The following is a 17,617-nucleotide window of genomic DNA, read 5'->3' on the forward strand; positions in this document are numbered from 1 at the left end:
GCCAGAAGTCGTCGCACGTGGCGGTGAGGCGGCACCACGCCTTGGTGCCGGGGCTCCCTGGCAGCGGCTGCCAGAACGAGAGGTAGTTGCAGGTCTGCGAGGCGTCGCACATGCTGACGCACGTCTCCAGCAGGTGCGCGGGGGAGGTGCCGTCCACAAAGTCGTCGAACGAGGCCGCGTCCTGGCAGGACCTGCCTTGTTGTGTGGGCTGGGGCACGAGGCACGGCTCGGCGGGCGAGGGCGGCGGTGGCGGCAGCGGTGGCGGCGATGGAGGGGGCAGTGGCGCCGGGCTCGGTGGGGACGTGGGTGGCGGTGGGCAAAGGGTCGCCGTCATTGGTATCACGTAGATGTCGTATGGCACGTCGGACGGCCAGAAGTCGTCGCACGTGGCGGTGAGGCGGCACCACGCCTTGGTGCCGGGGCTCCCTGGCAGCGGCTGCCAGAACGAGAGGTAGTTGCAGGTCTGCGAGGCGTCGCACATGCTGACGCACGTCTCCAGCAGGTGCGCGGGGGAGGTGCCGTCCACAAAGTCGTCGAACGAGGCCGCGTCCTGGCAGGACCTGCCTTGTTGTGTGGGCTGGGGCACGAGACACGGCTCGGCGGGCGAGGGCGGCGGTGGCGGCAGCGGTGGCGGCGATGGAGGGGGCAGTGGCGCCGGGCTCGGTGGGGACGTGGGTGGCGGTGGGCAAAGGGTCGCCGTCATTGGTATCACGTAGATGTCGTATGGCACGTTGGACGGCCAGAAGTCGTCGCACGTGGCGGTGAGGCGGCACCACGCCTTGGTGCCGGGGCTCCCTGGCAGCGGCTGCCAGAACGAGAGGTAGTTGCAGGTCTGCGAGGCGTCGCACATGCTGACGCACGTCTCCAGCAGGTGCGCGGGGGAGGTGCCGTCCACAAAGTCGTCGAACGAGGCCGCGTCTTGGCAGGACCTGCCTTGTTGTGTGGGCTGGGGCACGAGACACGGCTCGGCGGGCGAGGGCGGCGGTGGCGGCAGCGGTGGCGGCGATGGAGGGGGCAGTGGCGCCGGGCTCGGTGGGAGAGCAGGCGGCGGTGGGCAAAGGGTCGCCGTCATTGGTATCACGTAGATGTCGTATGGCACGTCGGACGGCCAGAAGTCGTCGCACGTGGCGGTGAGGCGGCACCACGCCTTGGTGCCGGGGCTCCCTGGCAGCGGCTGCCAGAACGAGAGGTAGTTGCAGGTCTGCGAGGCGTCGCACATGCTGACGCACGTCTCCAGCAGGTGCGCGGGGGAGGTGCCGTCCACAAAGTCGTCGAACGAGGCCGCGTCCTGGCAGGACCTGCCTTGTTGTGTGGGCTGGGGCACGAGACACGGCTCGGCGGGCGAGGGCGGCGGTGGCGGCAGCGGTGGCGGCGATGGAGGGGGCAGTGGCGCCGGGCTCGGTGGGGACGTGGGTGGCGGTGGGCAAAGGGTCGCCGTCATTGGTATCACGTAGATGTCGTATGGCACGTTGGACGGCCAGAAGTCGTCGCACGTGGCGGTGAGGCGGCACCACGCCTTGGTGCCGGGGCTCCCTGGCAGCGGCTGCCAGAACGAGAGGTAGTTGCAGGTCTGCGAGGCGTCGCACATGCTGACGCACGTCTCCAGCAGGTGCGCGGGGGAGGTGCCGTCCACAAAGTCGTCGAACGAGGCCGCGTCCTGGCAGGACCTGCCTTGTTGTGTGGGCTGGGGCACGAGACACGGCTCGGCGGGCGAGGGCGGCGGTGGCGGCAGCGGTGGCGGCGATGGAGGGGGCAGTGGCGCCGGGCTCGGTGGGAGAGCAGGCGGCGGTGGGCAAAGGGTCGCCGTCATTGGTATCACGTAGATGTCGTATGGCACGTTGGACGGCCAGAAGTCGTCGCACGTGGCGGTGAGGCGGCACCACGCCTTGGTGCCGGGGCTCCCTGTCAGCGGCTGCCAGAACGAGAGGTAGTTGCAGGTCTGCGAGGCGTCGCACATGCTGACGCACGTCTCCAGCAGGTGCGCGGGGGAGATGCCGTCCACAAAGTCGTCGAACGAGGCCGCGTCCTGGCAGGACCTGCCTTGTTGTGTGGGCTGGGGCACGAGACACGGCTCGGCGGGCGAGGGCGGCGGTGGCGGCAGCGGTGGCGGCGATGGAAGGGGCAGTGGCGCCGGGCTCGGTGGGAGAGTAGGCGGCGGTGGGCAAAGGGTCGCCGTCATTGGTATCACGTAGATGTCGTATGGCACGTCGGACGGCCAGAAGTCGTCGCACGTGGCGGTGAGGCGGCACCACGCCTTGGTGCCGGGGCTCCCTGGCAGCGGCTGCCAGAACGAGAGGTAGTTGCAGGTCTGCGAGGCGTCGCACATGCTGACGCACGTCTCCAGCAGGTGCGCGGGGGAGATGCCGTCCACAAAGTCGTCGAACGAGGCCGCGTCCTGGCAGGACCTGCCTTGTTGTGTGGGCTGGGGCACGAGACACGGCTCGGCGGGCGAGGGCGGCGGCGGCGGCAGCGGTGGCGGCGATGGAGGGGGCAGTGGCGCCGGGCTCGGTGGGAGAGTAGGCGGCGGTGGGCAAAGGGTCGCCGTCATTGGTATCACGTAGATGTCGTATGGCACGTCGGACGGCCAGAAGTCGTCGCACGTGGCGGTGAGGCGGCACCACGCCTTGGTGCCGGGGCTCCCTGGCAGCGGCTGCCAGAACGAGAGGTAGTTGCAGGTCTGCGAGGCGTCGCACATGCTGACGCACGTCTCCAGCAGGTGCGCGGGGGAGGTGCCGTCCACAAAGTCGTCGAACGAGGCCGCGTCCTGGCAGGACTTGCCTTGTTGTGTGGGCTGGGGCACGAGGCACGGCTCGGCGGGCGAGGGCGGCGGCGGCGGCAGCGGTGGCGGCGATGGAGGGGGCAGTGGCGCCGGGCTCGGACCTCCCTTCTCGAGGTTCTCGAGGTGGATATCCTTTGGCCGCGTTGGGTAGCGAGGATTGGTGTAACCCGAGCCACGGAGGCGTGTTTTCTGGCGGCCGACCGCCAGTGCACGGAGTTGCCACTTCTCCGACTGCCCCGGCTAGTTCCCGAGGTCGTCGGGTGTGACCCCTTCGTCCCCCGAGACCTCCCTTCCGCATCCGTTCCATCCCACTCCTGCACGCTCACTCCCGATTTTTCTGCTCCGTTTGGAATCCCCTGGATTAACTCGCTCGCTACCCACCCAGCAGCTGTCGCCCCCTCCAGCTTGATAGGTCCCCACACCCCTGTGAATGCATAACTCGTGTCGTCACAGTGCGCCTTGACACCCACACTCCTCCGTAGCACTTTCCTCGCAACCATCACCTCACCAGGCATCATCTTTGAAATGAATCTCTCTCTCTCTCTCTCTCTCTCTCTCTCTCTCTCTCTCTCTCTCTCCTGTTATCATACCGGGAACCACGGAGCCTGAGATCTATGAACATCCCCCATCCCCAGCCAGGGCCTCCAGGGCTCGCACCTCAACCTCTCACAGACCAGCGCGCGCACACACACACACACCAGCGCACAGCGCCTATGGCGTCCTTCCTACTCCTCGCCCTGCTCCGAACCGCCGCGGCGGAGTCGCACTACGACGTGCTGGGCGTCGCGTCTGATGCTGCACCAGACGCTATTCGCGCCGCCTTCCGCCGCATCGCCCTCGCCGATCACCCGGACAAGCTTCCGCCCGACAGCGCGGCAGCGGTGCGCGAGGCGGCCGTCCGCCGCTTCCAGCGCGCCAATGAGGCCTCCTCGCTCCGCCCGTGCGCGCCGACAAGAACCTGCCACGAACCTCGGTACCTTCTCGGAACTTTCCTCTTAGGCCTTTGAGTGCCTCTCCGACCCGACAGCGCGCCAGCGGTACGACGAAGAGATCGCGTGGGGGCCTGCCGCCGCCGCCGCAGCGGCAGCGAACGGCGGAGTGAGGCCGCCGCCGCCGCCGCCGGTGGTGCGAGTTCCAGTGCGCGCGACGCTCTCTTCTCTTGGAGGCTGGACGGCGGCCAGCGTCGACCCGCGCGCCTACGCGTCCGCCTTTGGGCAGCGCATCACCCGCGAGATGGCGGAGAGGGGCGGGCTGCCCCTCAAGACGTACCTCCCGCCCGGATCGGCGGCGGGAGACCTCGTGGCGTGCCCTCTCCCCGCTGTCGGCGTGACGGTCGCGTTTGCGCTGTCCGGCGCGACGCCTCCGAGGTGGAGGGTCGCTGCCGAGGCGGTCGGGCTGGCGCGGAGGCAGTCGGGCTGGGAGAGGCGCGGCGACGACTTGCACCTGACAGTGACCTTGCCTGCGTGGCGGAGGGGGCCGCTGCGGAGGCGGGTGCGCGTGCGCTCGCCGAGTGGGCAGCTGCTCACTCTGCTGCGGCGTGGGGCGGCGCCGCCACCTGGCGACGAGGCGACGTTGGCAGGCGATGCGTTGCCGAGATTGCCCGAGATCACCCGGAGATCACCTGAGGCGAGAGATGGCCGAGAGGTGGCTGTTTTCACGGTATTCGCAGCCCGTCGGGTGATCGAGAGAGGCGTGAAGGGCTGTGTGTCATGCGACATTTGATGAAATAGTGAGGATGATCTTGGCAGGCGAGGGGATGCCTCGGCGGCAGCGCGACGCCGCCTCGACGCCCCTATCTGCGGATCGCGGCGCTTTGCGAGTTGGTTTCACACGCCGGTCGTGGGGATCCGGTGGCACTTCCCACAATCTATCAACTCTCGCATCACACACACCATTCTCCCTCTCTCCCTCTCTCCCTCTCTCCCTCTCCCCGACTCACATCGATCAAATTTTTGGAATTCCCCCCCCCCCCCCGGGGTTCTTCCTCTTCCTTTTGGCCCCTTTCCCCAAAAATTATAAAAATTTGGGCAGATACACACACCCAGATTCCCCCCTTTGCCCCCTTCTTCCCCATGCCCCTTTCCCGCGGGGTTCAAAGAAATAAAATCTTTGGGCCCCCCCCCCCCCCCCCCCGGGGGTTTCCCTCCCCCTCAATCGGTCGGGCTCTTTCCGGACTCGCCAGCCTTTTTTTGACTTTTTTTCCCTAAGGCCCCGTCCATTAAACCCCCCCCCCCCCAAACACACACCCACCCACCACCACCCCACCCCCCATCCAGAGTGCCGCCTCGCCGCGACACGCGCAGCCGCGCTCGCCGCCGCCGCCGCCACATCTTGCGCCACCGCCGCCGCCTCACGGCGTCTGGCGCCCGCTGCCGTCCGCGCTGCACACGTGTACGCTTCCCTCGGCGCGGGACGCCGTGGGCTGCATGGAGTTGGGCCGGCGGGGCTGGGTCGCCTGACCAGCCGCGGTGAGCTTGTGTGCAGGCGCGGACGCCGCTCGCGCACTCTGCCTTCTCCTCTCGCGCCACATGCTCGCGCGCGCCACACCAGCCAATACCCAAGCGAGGCGGCGCGAGGCGGCGGGTCGGCGCCGGGTGAGGGTCGAGGCGAGATAGCCGAGATCTAGCCGAGATCTAGCAAAGATTGCGAGGTGTGGCAGGGGAGGAGGGAGGTGCGGCCGAGGTGCGGCCGAAGTGCGGCCGAGGTGCGGCCGAAGTGCGGCCGAGGTGCGGCCGAGGTGCGGCCGAGGTGCGGCCGAGGTGCGGCCGAAGTGCGGCCGAGATCTTGCCGAGATCCGAGGTTTTTCCCGAGCGGAAGTGGTGTACTCCCCCAGTCTCTTCGCACCCTGCGTCTGTGGTGTGAACAGGCCCGGCGGCGAGAGGCGGCGCGGCGGCAGCGGGAGCGGAGGTCGGAGCGCGTTCGTGAGGCGAAGGCCGCCGCCGGTCGGCGGGCGGTGCGAGGGTGGAATTGGGCGTTCGACAAGGCGCCTCTCAAGCGTGTAGCCGCGCCATCGCACTTCACAGACCGAGGTTGATGAAAAGTGCGCGACGCACCCAAAGCCGGATTAAAGATGTATTTCGTAACGAAAGCCCCACCGAAAAAAAAAATTGTTCCAGTCTTAGCAAGCAAAAAGGAGCACACACGACTTAGCAAGTCCGCACCAGCGACTGCCACTCGCCTAACCGTGCCTCGTCACAAGTGCTCTCCCAATCGCGTACAGGCACACACACTCCGCCTGTTCTCACCCAAGCACTCTGTCACACCCTTGCCTCCCTGCCAGAGCGAGCTAGATTCTCCCCGCCTCCCTCCCGCCTCTGCCGCGCGCCTTCTATGGACGTCAAGTGCAGCACCTAGGGGGAGAGAGGGGGTTTGCCCTGGTAGGGAGGTGGCGAGGCCGCGCACTGCAAACCCAGTGTGAGGAGTGGGGGAGCTGGGACAGGGCGTGTGCGCCTCTGATCTGTCATGGTCTAGTGGCCGATAGGATCCTCCCTTAGGCAGCGATGGCGGGTCGGGAGAGGCCCGAGTTCTCAGCCCGCCACTTACTGTCAGCCTCTCTGACTGCCCAGGGTCTCACCACGATGCCGCCCGAGTAGGGGGATAAGGTGTGTAGAGTGCGGCTCTGTACTGAACCTCTCTCTGTGTGGATCCCACCTGAGCCCACTCGCGGTGCGAAGGCTCCTAATGCGGCAACTGAGCCCGCAAGGGTAGGGCACTCAGGGAGAGGTTATGTTGGATAATATGTTGTGTTGTGGCGTACTGCTGTGCAGCTGGCGCAGCGAGCCCTGCCACGGCTCTTCGTCGAGATTGGTCGGTGGGTGGTGCCTGTAACAGCTGAGGCAGGGAGACTGCCTGTGAGTAGCGCAGCTGCGCGGTCGCCCGAGGATTGGGATGACTAGGTGGAGAGACTGGTACGACCGTACCTAATCAGTAACCAGCCATCCGCCCCCCCCGCATCCTCGCATAACGTAGGTAACCGGAAAAAAGAAATTCGTCCACGTACGGCTCTTAGTGAGTCGTTTTGGTGGCCTCAGGCATCCCCAAGGGAGCCTCTGCGGTGCCACATAAGCTGCTGAGTGATTGTCGAGACTTTAAAGGATTCGTTTGAAGGAACGCAAAAGTTAGACGGTACTATGGTCACCAGTAAAGCCGAAACGAAAATTCGACTTTGAGCCGAGGCTTCGTGGCACTTGCATCGCGACAAGGTCACACGCGGACGCTCCAGCCTCTCAGCTCACCACCTCGCCTTCTCTGTCGCCCTCCTGGCCCAGGCCCATCAGTAGCAAGCCTAAGCCGTCCCAGACCGCACTTATTTGGGTCTGCAAGCTCACACCGGCTCGTGATGCCACGGAGAGGGCTCGAGATTGTCTCCGGTGGACCCCATCCGAGGCGATTGCGAGGGCTTTCCGGAGGCCATCACCGGCGCCACCGACCGTGAAATGTCCTGACCCGCAGCCTTCATGCACCAGGCGCATGGATGCAGTCATAATATGTAGGCCTTGTCTCCCGAAGTTTTGAGCAATAGCCGCAAAAGGTGCTTTTTTCGGCAGTTCATCGCGACACGTCCAGGTGCCGACGAAGCGGCTTCCCAGCTCACCACCTCGCCTTCTCTGTCGCTCTCCTGGCCCAGGCCCATCAGTATCAAGTCTGAGCTGTCCCAAACCGTCCTTACTTTGGGAGAAGAAGCCCACTCTGGCTCATACCACGGCTCTTACGGCCTCATACACGCCCGTTTCACCCACAGACACCGCCGGCACGCACTCCCACTTCACACATGCTCAAGCACAACCCCACCAAAGCACAGCCCTGCTCAGAATGGGCAAGGGCTACCACTTGGTGACCCAGGTAGCCTCTGGCTCGCCACTGCACTCGGCTCCTCTGCAGCTGTCTCGGGCTCTCCCCACGACAGCACCCCGAGACGGCAAGCTCTGACGCCCGTCTGGTGGGCCTGCTGTGTCCACAGCCGCCCCTCACAAGCTCGCTGGCGCCGCTTGAACGTCTGAGAGCAGCCTCCAGAAGGAATGGGTCGCGGTGCATGTCGCCATCGGCCTCCGGGGGTGGCCCGGTGGGCCCGGGGCCAGGCCACTCTCGGCGAACGTAGGCCGGGTACGGGTTTTGAGGGCGCCCGCCCAAGACTCCCAAAGTAGGCCTTTAAATATGAAACCGCCCACCCGCGCCTCAACCCCTCATCTAGATGTCAGTACTGAGTACTGTTCATAGGCGACCCTAGAGGCGACCCTCATCCCGCGCATTTAGCTCGTCAATTGTCATCACATGGTCCGCGGGGCTCAGCGCGAGGAAGGCTTCGCGCTCCTCGGCGCCGAGCTTCAGCCTCTCGGCGTGCCGGAGCACCTCGTGCGTACAGAGGTCCATCAGGCCCTCCGGGTGGAAGGAGCTGTAGTCGGCGTGGTCGCGCGGCAACATCAGCTTGAGCAAGCTGACCGTCAGCTTGTCGCACCGGCCTCCGAACCCACCGCGTGGCAGGTCGCCCTCCGCTCGGCGAGGTCGAGGGCCGACTCGTGCTGCTTGTCGCGCAGCGCAATGTCGCTCCCAGCCTCGACGAGCGTGACGATCGCCTCGCGGTGGCCGTTGACGACCGCCCAGTGCAATGGCGTCCGCCCCCACACGTCCCTCGAGGCACACGCCGAGCCGTCGTCGTCGCTGGCCACCGACTCCCAACGGTCGAGCAAGGCCGCCAAGCATCCGTTGTCCGCTCCCGCGCGAGCGGCGTGGTGTAGCGCCGAGCGGCGTGGAGTCGAGGGCGCCTCGCCTTGACGGCAGCCAGTGCCGCCTCCGCCGCCTCTGCCGCCTCTGCCGCCGCCGCCGCAGCCGCCGCCGCAGCCGCCGCAGCCGCTGCCGCTGCCGCGGCGGCCGCCTCCTCCTCTGCCGCTGCCAAAGCGTCCGCCTCGGCTTCAGCCTCCCGGCGCGCCTCCGCTGCCACCAAGGCTGCCTCCTCACCCGCCTCCGCCGTCTCCTCCTCGCTCGCTTCGCCTGCCGCCTCGGCCTGCCTCTCCCAACGCCTCGGCCAACCCCTCGACCGACGTCTCCGGCGTGATGCCGAACCGGATCCTGTCCTCGTGGAGCTCCGCGAGAAGCCGGAGCAGCCCCTCCCTGTCCAACGGCGCGGGCTTGGCTGCGGCTGCCTCCGCCGGCGCCTCTTTCTCCTGCGACGGCCCAGCGCCGCCGCTCCCGCCGCCCTTCTTCTTCTTCTTGCCCTTCTTGCCCTTGCCGCGCTTCTCCGCCTCGACCTCCGCCAGCAGCTCGTCGGCGTGCCGCGCCGCCTCCGCCTCCGCTGCCGCCCTCTCCGCCGCCCCCGCAGCCCACGCCGCCTCCTTCGCCGCCGCCTCGGCCGCCTTCTTGGCTGCTGCCACGGCCGCCGCGTGCTCCCCAAAGGCGCGCACGCACTTGGCGCTGCCCTGCTCCTTGGCAGTCTGCAGCGCTGTGTGTCCAGACTCCGTGCGCAGCTTCGTGTCGGCGCCCGCCCGCAGCAGGCAGAGCAGGGCCGCGGGGTGGGGCGCCTTTGTCTGCGCCGCAGCGCGGCCCTACCGCTACCTTCACCGCAGGAGCCTCGCGCGTCTTTGTCGCGACGAGTGCGGGGCTGACCTTTGCGGCGCTGGCCGTCGGCGCGGCCGCCTGCCTCGCGCCCTGATATTGGATGGGCACCCCGTGCGAGGCGGCGGCGCGGCGAGGCAGCGGGCGACGCAGGGCGGGGCGGGGCGGCGGCGGGTGGTATAATTAGTTATTAATTAATTAATAATGAATTAATAATCACCGGGCGGCGGCGCGGCGCGGCGGCGGGCGGGGCGGCGCGGCGGCGGTGGGGTAATTAATTATTTGTTAATTTATTATTACTTAATGACCTCGAGTGCTGTATTCCACGTCCTAACCTAATTAGTTAATTCATTAATTAATTACGTATTGTATTCCGCGTCGGGTATTCGCAAGTATTCCAGGAAGGCAGGGCGCGAGGCGGAGCTGTCTCGACGCAGTGTACCACCCACACACGCTGTAGATGGACAGAGAATAGTTCCCTTCCCCCCTCGGAGGGGGCCGGGAGAGGCGCACCCCGAGGGCCCCCCTCTTTCCCCTTCCCCCCTCGGAGGGTGCCGGGCGAGGCGTAACCCGAGGGCCCTCGCCGGCGCCCCGATGCCGCCCGAGTGCCTCGCCGCCGCCGCCACCCCGCCGCCGCCTCCCGACGGAGACACGATGGAACTCGACCACCTCGGTACGTCCTCCCCGCCTCCCTCGCCACCGCACGCAGACGATCACGTGCCAGGGGGTGAAGACGACGAGGATGACGACGACGAGCGGGACTGATCACCTCCCGCCGGTGCTAGAGAGGGGTCCGCAGGCAGAGGTGGGGCGGGAGAGCGTTGAGAGAGAGGTGAGGTCGGAGGTAGGAGCACGGTACTCGATGCCGTTCCAGAGCTCGTTGACGCAGAAGGTCGCCTGCGTGGTGGTGCCGATGTGCCCCTTGCGCGGACCCTCGGTGATGACGTACTTCCAGCCGGGCGAAGTACGCGAGATGCCGAGGAAGGCCGCCATCTCGCCCGTGGGTGAGACACCGTTCGCCACAAGGTGGGGGGGCGACTTGACGATCATCTTGCACGCCCACGGGTAGAACATGTTCATCTTGGGGCGCTGCCCTAGGAGGCTAGAGATCTCCCTCATCCGGAGGGAGGATCGCCCTGCCACAGCTACGCGAGCGACGCCAGCTTGCGAGACGTTCAATTCGAGCATTCGGGCCGCGCGACCTATGGAGACGCAGCCAGAGGCAAGCGTGGGCGCTGCCCAAGCGGATCGCCGGCAACTAGTGCCGCCCGCGCCTGGCGCGACCGCCTTCAAGCGCGGGCGGCCCGTGACTTTGCTCCATCAAACGGGACAAGGCAAAAACACAGTTGCACAGATACATGCCGGCGGCGCGACTCCCCCCCGCAGATCGTCCTCAGTGGGGGAGACCGCGACACCGGTGACGGAGCGCAGTTGGGAGTGTCTTCGGCTCACGCCAGGGCGCTCGTTGCTCCTCCGTCTCTTTGTATCTTCCATACTGCATTTATCAGAAGACGTATGGTTCTTGCACTTGTGCAAGATTGGGCGTCTTCTGCCGCAGTCCCTTTGATGGGAGGCCCCAGGGTGGGGGCCACCTCGAACCCCCGGCCAGGGATTCGAGCGGAGGGTGCCCCGGATTCATCTACCCGTTGGGCCCCGGCACCTAAATTACAGAACTGATCACTTTGCGCAGCAACCGTCGGCCGCCGCTTTTTAGCTGGACGGCGGTACGCTGCGCCGTCGCTCTGTCGTGCACGCTCTCGTGCCTCGTTGTTGTGACCCACCCTGTCCCACCCGTGCGTCGCCGTGCGTGCGTGTGAGCGCCCCTGAGCAACCCTCCCCACCCCACACGCCCACCGGCGCACCCTCGGCCCGCACACGCGCCCTGGCGACCCACAGACCTCCCCCGCCGCCGCGCGTTCGACGTGGTGCCGAGACCGCTCCGGCGGCATGACAGCCCCTGCTGCTTCCTGTCGCAGGAAGAGCCGCGGACGGCGCTGATCGTGCGTCCATAGAGCCAGCTCCGCGCGATGCCGTCCTTCCGGGCGACGACGCTCGCCTTCTGCAGGGCACACGGTGCGGCGCTGCGCTGTCGCGAGCGCGCCGCCGACATTCACTCAGATTCGCCGAGCGCTGCGCGGCTGGCTGACGCCGCTCGCTCAGGCGGGCGCGGCTTGTAATCCCTCGGCGCCGGCGACATTGATCCGTACAACGTGGCCGGACAAGGCCACAAAGCTTCCACGGGCGGGTGAGGCGCCGGTGATCCTAGCTAGCTGCCCTGCTGCTGCGATCGCCGCTGCCGCTGCAATAGCCGCCGGCGCAGGCACGACGACCATCATTGGACCATCCACCGGTGCGGCGAACATGTGTCTCGGTGCCCTCCCGCTCGTCTTGTTCATACTCCATCGCCAGGGTGTGTCGCGCACTTCCGTCCTGACGCTCGCGGCGCGGCGTCGGTCGCCGCCGCGCCGCTGCTCGCGGCGCGGCGTCGGTCGCCGCAGCCGCCGCTCCTCCCGCGTCCCGGCGCTCCTCCCGCGTCCCGGCCCCGCGCAAGCAGCTCGGCAGCCAACGCTTGCGTTTGGATCACGCCCTCCCACACCGACCGCAACGACCCAGGACGCCGGCGGCGACGAGGGCGAGGGCGAGGGCGAGGGCGCCCTCGGCTCGGCTAGAGCGGCCGAGAGGCAGTGCGGTCGCGCCTTTTACCGTGACCGCCGCGCCGCCACAGCGGGCGAGCTCGCGCGGGTGTGGCGGGGGCGAGGGGTGCCACGTGGCGGGGGCGAGGGCTGCTGCGGCCGTCCGCGTCAGTCTGCGTGTCGGGGCGCGTTCGCCCGCGTACGGCTCAGACAGGCGTCGGTCGCCGCCTCCGCTGCACGCGGGGCGTTGCGCTGCGCGAGGGCCGCCTGCAATTGCTAGCCATGTGCTTGTTTCACGGCGGCAATGGGTCACGCTCACGCCTCACGGGTGCGTCCGGGGCACGCTCACACACGGGTGTGCACTCTCGCTACCATTTTTCACATCTGCTGGTTGGACTAACGGCGTATTCTGTCAAATAAAAAGTCTGCTCCTTGGTCAGAAGGAGCCAGCGCGCCGCTCCTCAGGCCGGAGCCAGAGCTCGGGCCGGCGCCCGAGGAGGTCTGCGCGTCCCGGCATCATGGCTTTTACCTCGCCGACCGTGGTCATGATGCCGACGGGAAGGAAGAGCGTCTCGGCCCGCGAGACGTCGGGCCTGCTGATACGCACGACCCGCTGCCCGCGCTCGCGGTACCCCTTCAGGATGGCGACGCTAGCGAGATCCTTGACGGAGAACATGACGCCAGCGCCGGGATGCGCTGAGCGGGGCAGCCCTTGGAGGTCGGCGTCGGTCAGGCAATACTCGCTGCGGGCGCGGACGATGCCGAGCTGTGCGACGCCGGCGGGAACGAGCAACTCGAGTCCGAGAGGCGCAGAGGACGATGCCATGAGCTCCGCGCCGTCGTCGCTGGGCAGCGTGGCGACGAAGCGGGCTAGCCTTCGCAGATGGCGATAGTGGCGACGTCAGCGGTGTCGAGGACCAGCGGACACCTAGTGGGACGCCTGTGTGTCAGAGGAGCGCGTCGAGAGCGCGTCCACACCGCACAGGCACAAGTGTGCACGCGTGCGGCCGAGTGGCGGCGCGCTCGCGCGCGCGCTGAGGGTGGTTGAGGTGAGATTGACCACCGAGCGCTCGCGAGCGGCCGTGGGGAGGGTCCGTCCACGGTCTCTGTCCTCTAGGAGTCGCGCGGGCGGCCAGGGAGCGCGTGGGAGGTCACCGCATCTCACATGCGAAGCAAGTCGGGCGGGGTGCTCGCTCGCAAGCGGTAAAAGGAGGCCCACTCCCCACACGCCAACCCAATGGGTCCTCGGAGAGGGTACCCTGGGTGGGCGGGGCCTCTGAGCCGTGCACAGATTCGCTGACGTCCCTTTTTGATCGAAGAAACCCTCGCGCAGCGGCTGCCCGCATCTCCGTTTGATTTGTGAGTGTTGTGAGGTGATGCGAGCGCGCGTGCGCGCGGCGCGCGTGCCGTTTTGGGTCTTTTATACCAGTGATGAAATATCAACCGACTTACCCCACGCGCGCACGCGCGCGCCGCGCTCCTCGACTCTCTCGCACCCGCCCCGACCCACACGCCCCTCCGAGAGAGAGAGAGAATTCTTGATACGAAACCACGACGACACACACCAGTCGACTCGCATCGGTTGCCTCCATGAACGGCGGAGCTATTCTCGCGCCCACACCACACCTGGCTCCAACGTGGACACGCCCATAGCTGGGGACACTACTAGGTCACGCATGGCATCACAGAAGTTTTATCTCTGGGCCCCGAAAGGCATCTCTAGCAGTGTCGTTACGCATGCCCCCTCCCATCCTGGGCGCATGCGCCTCACGTCTCGCCAGAGCATAAGCCCTTGGCGTGTGGCGAGACGAGTTTTTCGCCATGCAGCGAGCAGCAAGCCGCCCGCCACAAACAGCCGGAGGCATCGCCACGGCACTGGCTGCGCCGCGCTCCCGCACCCGTCGACGAAGCTCCCCCCGCGGAAGACCGCGCGTAGCGACGCCTTGACGATCGAGATGAGCGCGCTCGAGGCTCGCCCACCTACTGCCCCTGAGAGTTGGTTACTGAGTGGGATCAGCTCCCCCCCTTGGGATCGAAGCCGCCACAACCTCACACCCAACATCTCAGGCGGGATCAGAAGGGGACTCCACACCGGACACCGCCCGGGCACAGCCCCCCTACCCGTCGGATCGCACAGGGCCCCCTAGGAGCAGCCCACACACAATCTCGCATCGGCAGATTGCGCCTGAGTCAGGCAGACAGCAGACAAGGAGAGGAGAGAGGAGAGAGAGAGAGAGAGGAGAGAGGAGAGGGTGAGGGAGTGTGCACACGTGTGTAGAGCAGGGAGGGTGTCTGTGGTGGGCTATAGTCATACTACGTGGTTAGAACCACGCGCCCCTCAGGAGCTTAAGGTAGAGCTGAGCGTCCAAGACGCCTCGGTGCCTCCCACCGGCGTGAGACCATCCGGATCTGCCTGCCGCGTCCTCCGTACGCAGCAGTCCCCGCGATGGCCCACGGTCCTCCGTCGCCTGGTTGAACCCCCTGCCTCCCGGTTGACCCCCCAGATGTCGTAGTCCATCATGAAATAAACTCAAACTCCACCAGCCACCAACCTCCACCTCCACCGTCGAGCCGCGATCGCTGTCGCCCGCGACGCCGCCCGCCGCGTCAGATCGCCGCGACGTGCGCCTCGATTCGAGTCGGAGAGCCGCGCCGCACCAGCAGCACCAGCAGCACCAGCACCACCAGCAGCAGCACACCAGAGAGAGGCGCAACCTGCCTGACGCCGCCCGCCGTGTCAGCTGCTCCCGACGCGCGTCTCGAGCCGAGTCGCAGAGCCGCGCCGCGCCAGCAGCAGCACATGCACCAGCATCAGCAACATCACCACCACCAGCAGCACCAGAGAGACAGTGCAGTGTGACAGCAGCGCACAAGCGCTCGCAGAGCGGCGCGCAGCGCCGCGCACGCCACGCCGCGGGCGGTCCGACGAGCGCAGCGTACGTCGGCCGCGAGCCGCGTCACCAGCCGTCTCGCGAGAGAGCGGCGCCGCCGCGTGCGCGCAGCAGCCGCCGCGGCAGAGGCGAGCCGCGGCGACGTCCGCACTAACGGATAACTGCCATTGGCGGTTTCTCTCTCTCTCTCTCTCTCTCTCTCTCTCACACACACACGCCCCTCCCTCACGAGATCGGCGGCTGCGACCCTGAGAGTGCGCAGCGGTGCCGCTGGCGTGCTCACCACACCCGGTTATCATGCCTGCATCATTCCTGCACGCACTGCCTGGTCTGGTCGGGGCGTGGGGCGAGATCTGGCATGGCGGCGCGCTTGAACTGAGCGCCTTCGATCGTCTCGCGGCGACAGCTCGCAGGCCGGGCGGCCAGAAACTGTGCCGCTCAGCCATCCGCCGGCGCGCTCGGCTCAGTGTCTTCAAGCCCCCGGTGGGGAGCTCCGCTTGCGGGCAACGATTGAACATGCGGGCAGCCTCGCTGTCCGTGAATCAAGCACTCTTCACGGACGGTTTGATTGTGGAAACACCCAATCTGTGCACTCCTTCTACTCGCCAGACCTTTCCGCTCCCAACCGGGCCGGGGGCGTGCCCCTCCGGTTACACAATACGTCATGGCGCGATCGTCCCTCGCCGACGCCTTGCTTCAGCGGCAGGTCGCGTCGCTCGCGAGGGTTGTCCGCATCCCGCGCTTCTTCTCGCCTGCCGACATTGAGCAGGTCGGCCGCGTCGAGCGTGCGCACCACGAGCGGCTTGGGCGGCCGCGCGAGGCGCGGCTGGGGTGGCACACCACCTACCTCAGCGCCGGCGGCCTCTTCCGGGCGACGGTGCCGGAGCTGCACCGGCGGCTGAGCGAGCTGCGGCATCGCGTCGACGTGAGCCGCTTCGACGGCGGCGACGCGGCGTCCGCCAGCGAACTGCTGCGCAGCCTCAACGTGCGCTGCATCGAACTGCACGACGGCCGAGCGGGCGGCTCGCTGAACGACCCTCGCCACTTTGATAACGGATCGACCGTCACGGTCGACGTCCTGCTCGAGGACAGCTTCACGGGCGGCGCCTTTGGCACCACCGAGGCGGGTGGCGCGCTGCACGAGCACGAGTTCTCGGTCGGCGACGCGCTCGTCTTCCCTAGCTACAAGTACCACAGCGTCGGGAGGATAACGGGCGGGCGGCGGCGGACGCTCGTGCTCGAGTTTTGGCAGGGCGACGAGAACCGGTGCAATCACCGCTGCGAACTCATCCGGCCGCGCGCGGGCGAGCCGTACCTCTGCGAGGACGCACAGACGAGCGACGGGTGCGCCGGGCGCGTCTCTGTCACGCTGACGGCGCCCGGCCCGCTCGGGCTCGGCTTCGGCTTTGGGGACGCGGCGGACCCGGAGAACGTGGACGCGAGCGCCGTGGGGGACGGCCGGCCGGTGCGGGTCAGCGTGACCGAGGTGCGGCGAGGCTCGCAGGCCGAGGCCCACCCTCGTCTCGTGGTGGGCCTCGTCCTCACGCGCGTCGCCGGGGTGTCAATCGGCGGCATGAGCTTGGCGGAGGCGGACGAGGTGCTCGGGCGAGCCGTGGGCGGCGCGAGGCCACTCGCGCTGGGGTTCGAGCAGCGACCGTTGGACCTCACCCGCTTGCGGCTTGCCCCGAGCGGAGAGACGGCGGACGCCGGCGCGCAGCCCGCAGCCAGACGAGCAAGTGAGTAGTCGTCGCCACACACACACACACACACACACACACACACACACACAGAGAGAGAGAGAGAGAGAGAGAGAGAGAGAGAGAGAGAGAGAGAGAGAGGTAAAGAAAGAAAGAAAACAGACACGCCAAACGAGGGATGGGACGGGGACAGGGTCCCCACCTCTGCACGAGCAGGATTAAGAGGATTTTGGAAGGACGATCAGGGGGACAGGTGGGGCTCTCCTGCTCCTGACAAGGGACACGACAGGCTCGCAGCGCGGTGCGCGGTGAGGTCTGGTGAGGTGAGAGGTGTCATGGTTATCTGTGTGGAACGGGCTAGCTCAAGGTTGCCTTAGATTGTCAATGGAGAATGGCCGCGTTCTCGCCCCCCTTTCCTGTACGCGTGGGTCTCAGAGGACGAATGCGCACCGGATCTTTGAGGACTTCAAAGTCGGCCGCGCCCCACGGCTATCCCGCCGGCTCTCGAGTGTCGCAGCGCGACGCGCTTCACCCCTCGACTCCGCGCTGCGAGTCGATCTGGAGCTCGGCGCCACCGCCAACTCCACCCTGACGCGTCGCACATGCGCCGAGTGTCCCCCCTGAGGGTGTCCTTGTATAGTATAGTTGGTTGCGAGTTAAAAAAAGCCCGTTCCGCACCCGCACCCAGCACCAAGGCCGTACGTCCTGTCCGAGTACTCGGCGAGTTGGCGCTGCATGCTGATCTGCACGCGCATGTTTGCGCCGAGCGTGGCCCCCTTGGCGGCGATCGCGTCGAGGATGTATTCCTCGATCACCTCGTCGGGGAGGTGCCACTGGGAGCCCTTGAGGAACTTGTTCGCCAGCTCGATGCCGGTCTTGAACTTGGCGAGGCTCGCGGACGTGAGGTCCTTGAGAGCATCGGGGGAGACTGCCTTTTCGAGATCCGCGCGCAGCGTCTTCGTGCGCACGTTCTTGGAGTTCGGGTCCTCCGACTCGATAAGCGACTTGATCGCCGCGATGCCCTTCTAGCGCAGTGGACTTCATCTTGCCGGTCATCTGCCGGCGGTC

At 66.9% G+C, this 17,617-nt stretch overlaps 4 protein-coding genes across 4 annotated transcripts; 2 read left to right on the forward strand and 2 right to left on the reverse strand.

Moving 5' to 3' along the window:
- Positions 1-3,492: 3,492 nt before the first annotated feature.
- On the forward strand, positions 3,493-4,404 carry EMIHUDRAFT_230593 (hypothetical protein; the record flags this gene model as incomplete). The annotated part of the gene is made up of 4 exons (XM_005784999.1): positions 3,493-3,660; positions 3,779-3,834; positions 3,961-4,270; positions 4,396-4,404. The coding sequence occupies 4 exons, from the start codon at positions 3,493-3,495 to the stop codon at positions 4,402-4,404; spliced, it is 543 nt and encodes a 180-aa protein (XP_005785056.1).
- A 3,598-nt stretch (positions 4,405-8,002) lies between these two features.
- EMIHUDRAFT_230594 (hypothetical protein) lies at positions 8,003-10,516 on the reverse strand (the record flags this gene model as incomplete). Its single annotated transcript, XM_005785000.1, has 6 exons — positions 8,003-8,224; positions 8,251-8,489; positions 8,735-8,780; positions 8,815-9,024; positions 9,974-10,089; positions 10,183-10,516. The coding sequence occupies 6 exons, from the start codon at positions 10,514-10,516 to the stop codon at positions 8,003-8,005; spliced, it is 1,167 nt and encodes a 388-aa protein (XP_005785057.1).
- A 610-nt stretch (positions 10,517-11,126) lies between these two features.
- On the reverse strand, positions 11,127-12,858 carry EMIHUDRAFT_441839 (hypothetical protein). Its single transcript, XM_005785001.1, has 2 exons — positions 11,795-12,858; positions 11,127-11,768 (listed from the first exon to the last, which is right to left on the reverse strand). The coding sequence occupies exon 1, from the start codon at positions 12,785-12,787 to the stop codon at positions 12,398-12,400; it is 390 nt and encodes a 129-aa protein (XP_005785058.1). The 5' UTR covers positions 12,788-12,858; the 3' UTR covers positions 11,127-11,768; positions 11,795-12,397.
- Positions 12,859-15,516: 2,658 nt separating this feature from the next.
- EMIHUDRAFT_230596 (hypothetical protein) lies at positions 15,517-16,596 on the forward strand (the record flags this gene model as incomplete). The annotated part of the gene is made up of 1 exon (XM_005785002.1): positions 15,517-16,596. The coding sequence occupies one exon, from the start codon at positions 15,517-15,519 to the stop codon at positions 16,594-16,596; it is 1,080 nt and encodes a 359-aa protein (XP_005785059.1).
- Positions 16,597-17,617: the final 1,021 nt, after the last annotated feature.

Source organism: Emiliania huxleyi (genome assembly GCF_000372725.1).
Source record: "Emiliania huxleyi CCMP1516 chromosome Unknown EMIHUscaffold_165, whole genome shotgun sequence".
Taxonomy (NCBI): Eukaryota; Haptophyta; order Isochrysidales; family Noelaerhabdaceae; genus Emiliania; species Emiliania huxleyi.

What these genes read in the sequence shown, in the direction of transcription:
- EMIHUDRAFT_441839 (XM_005785001.1), bottom strand. Translation starts at nt 12,787, where the DNA reads ATGGCATCGTCCTCTGCGCCTCTCGGACTCGAGTTGCTCGTTCCCGCC.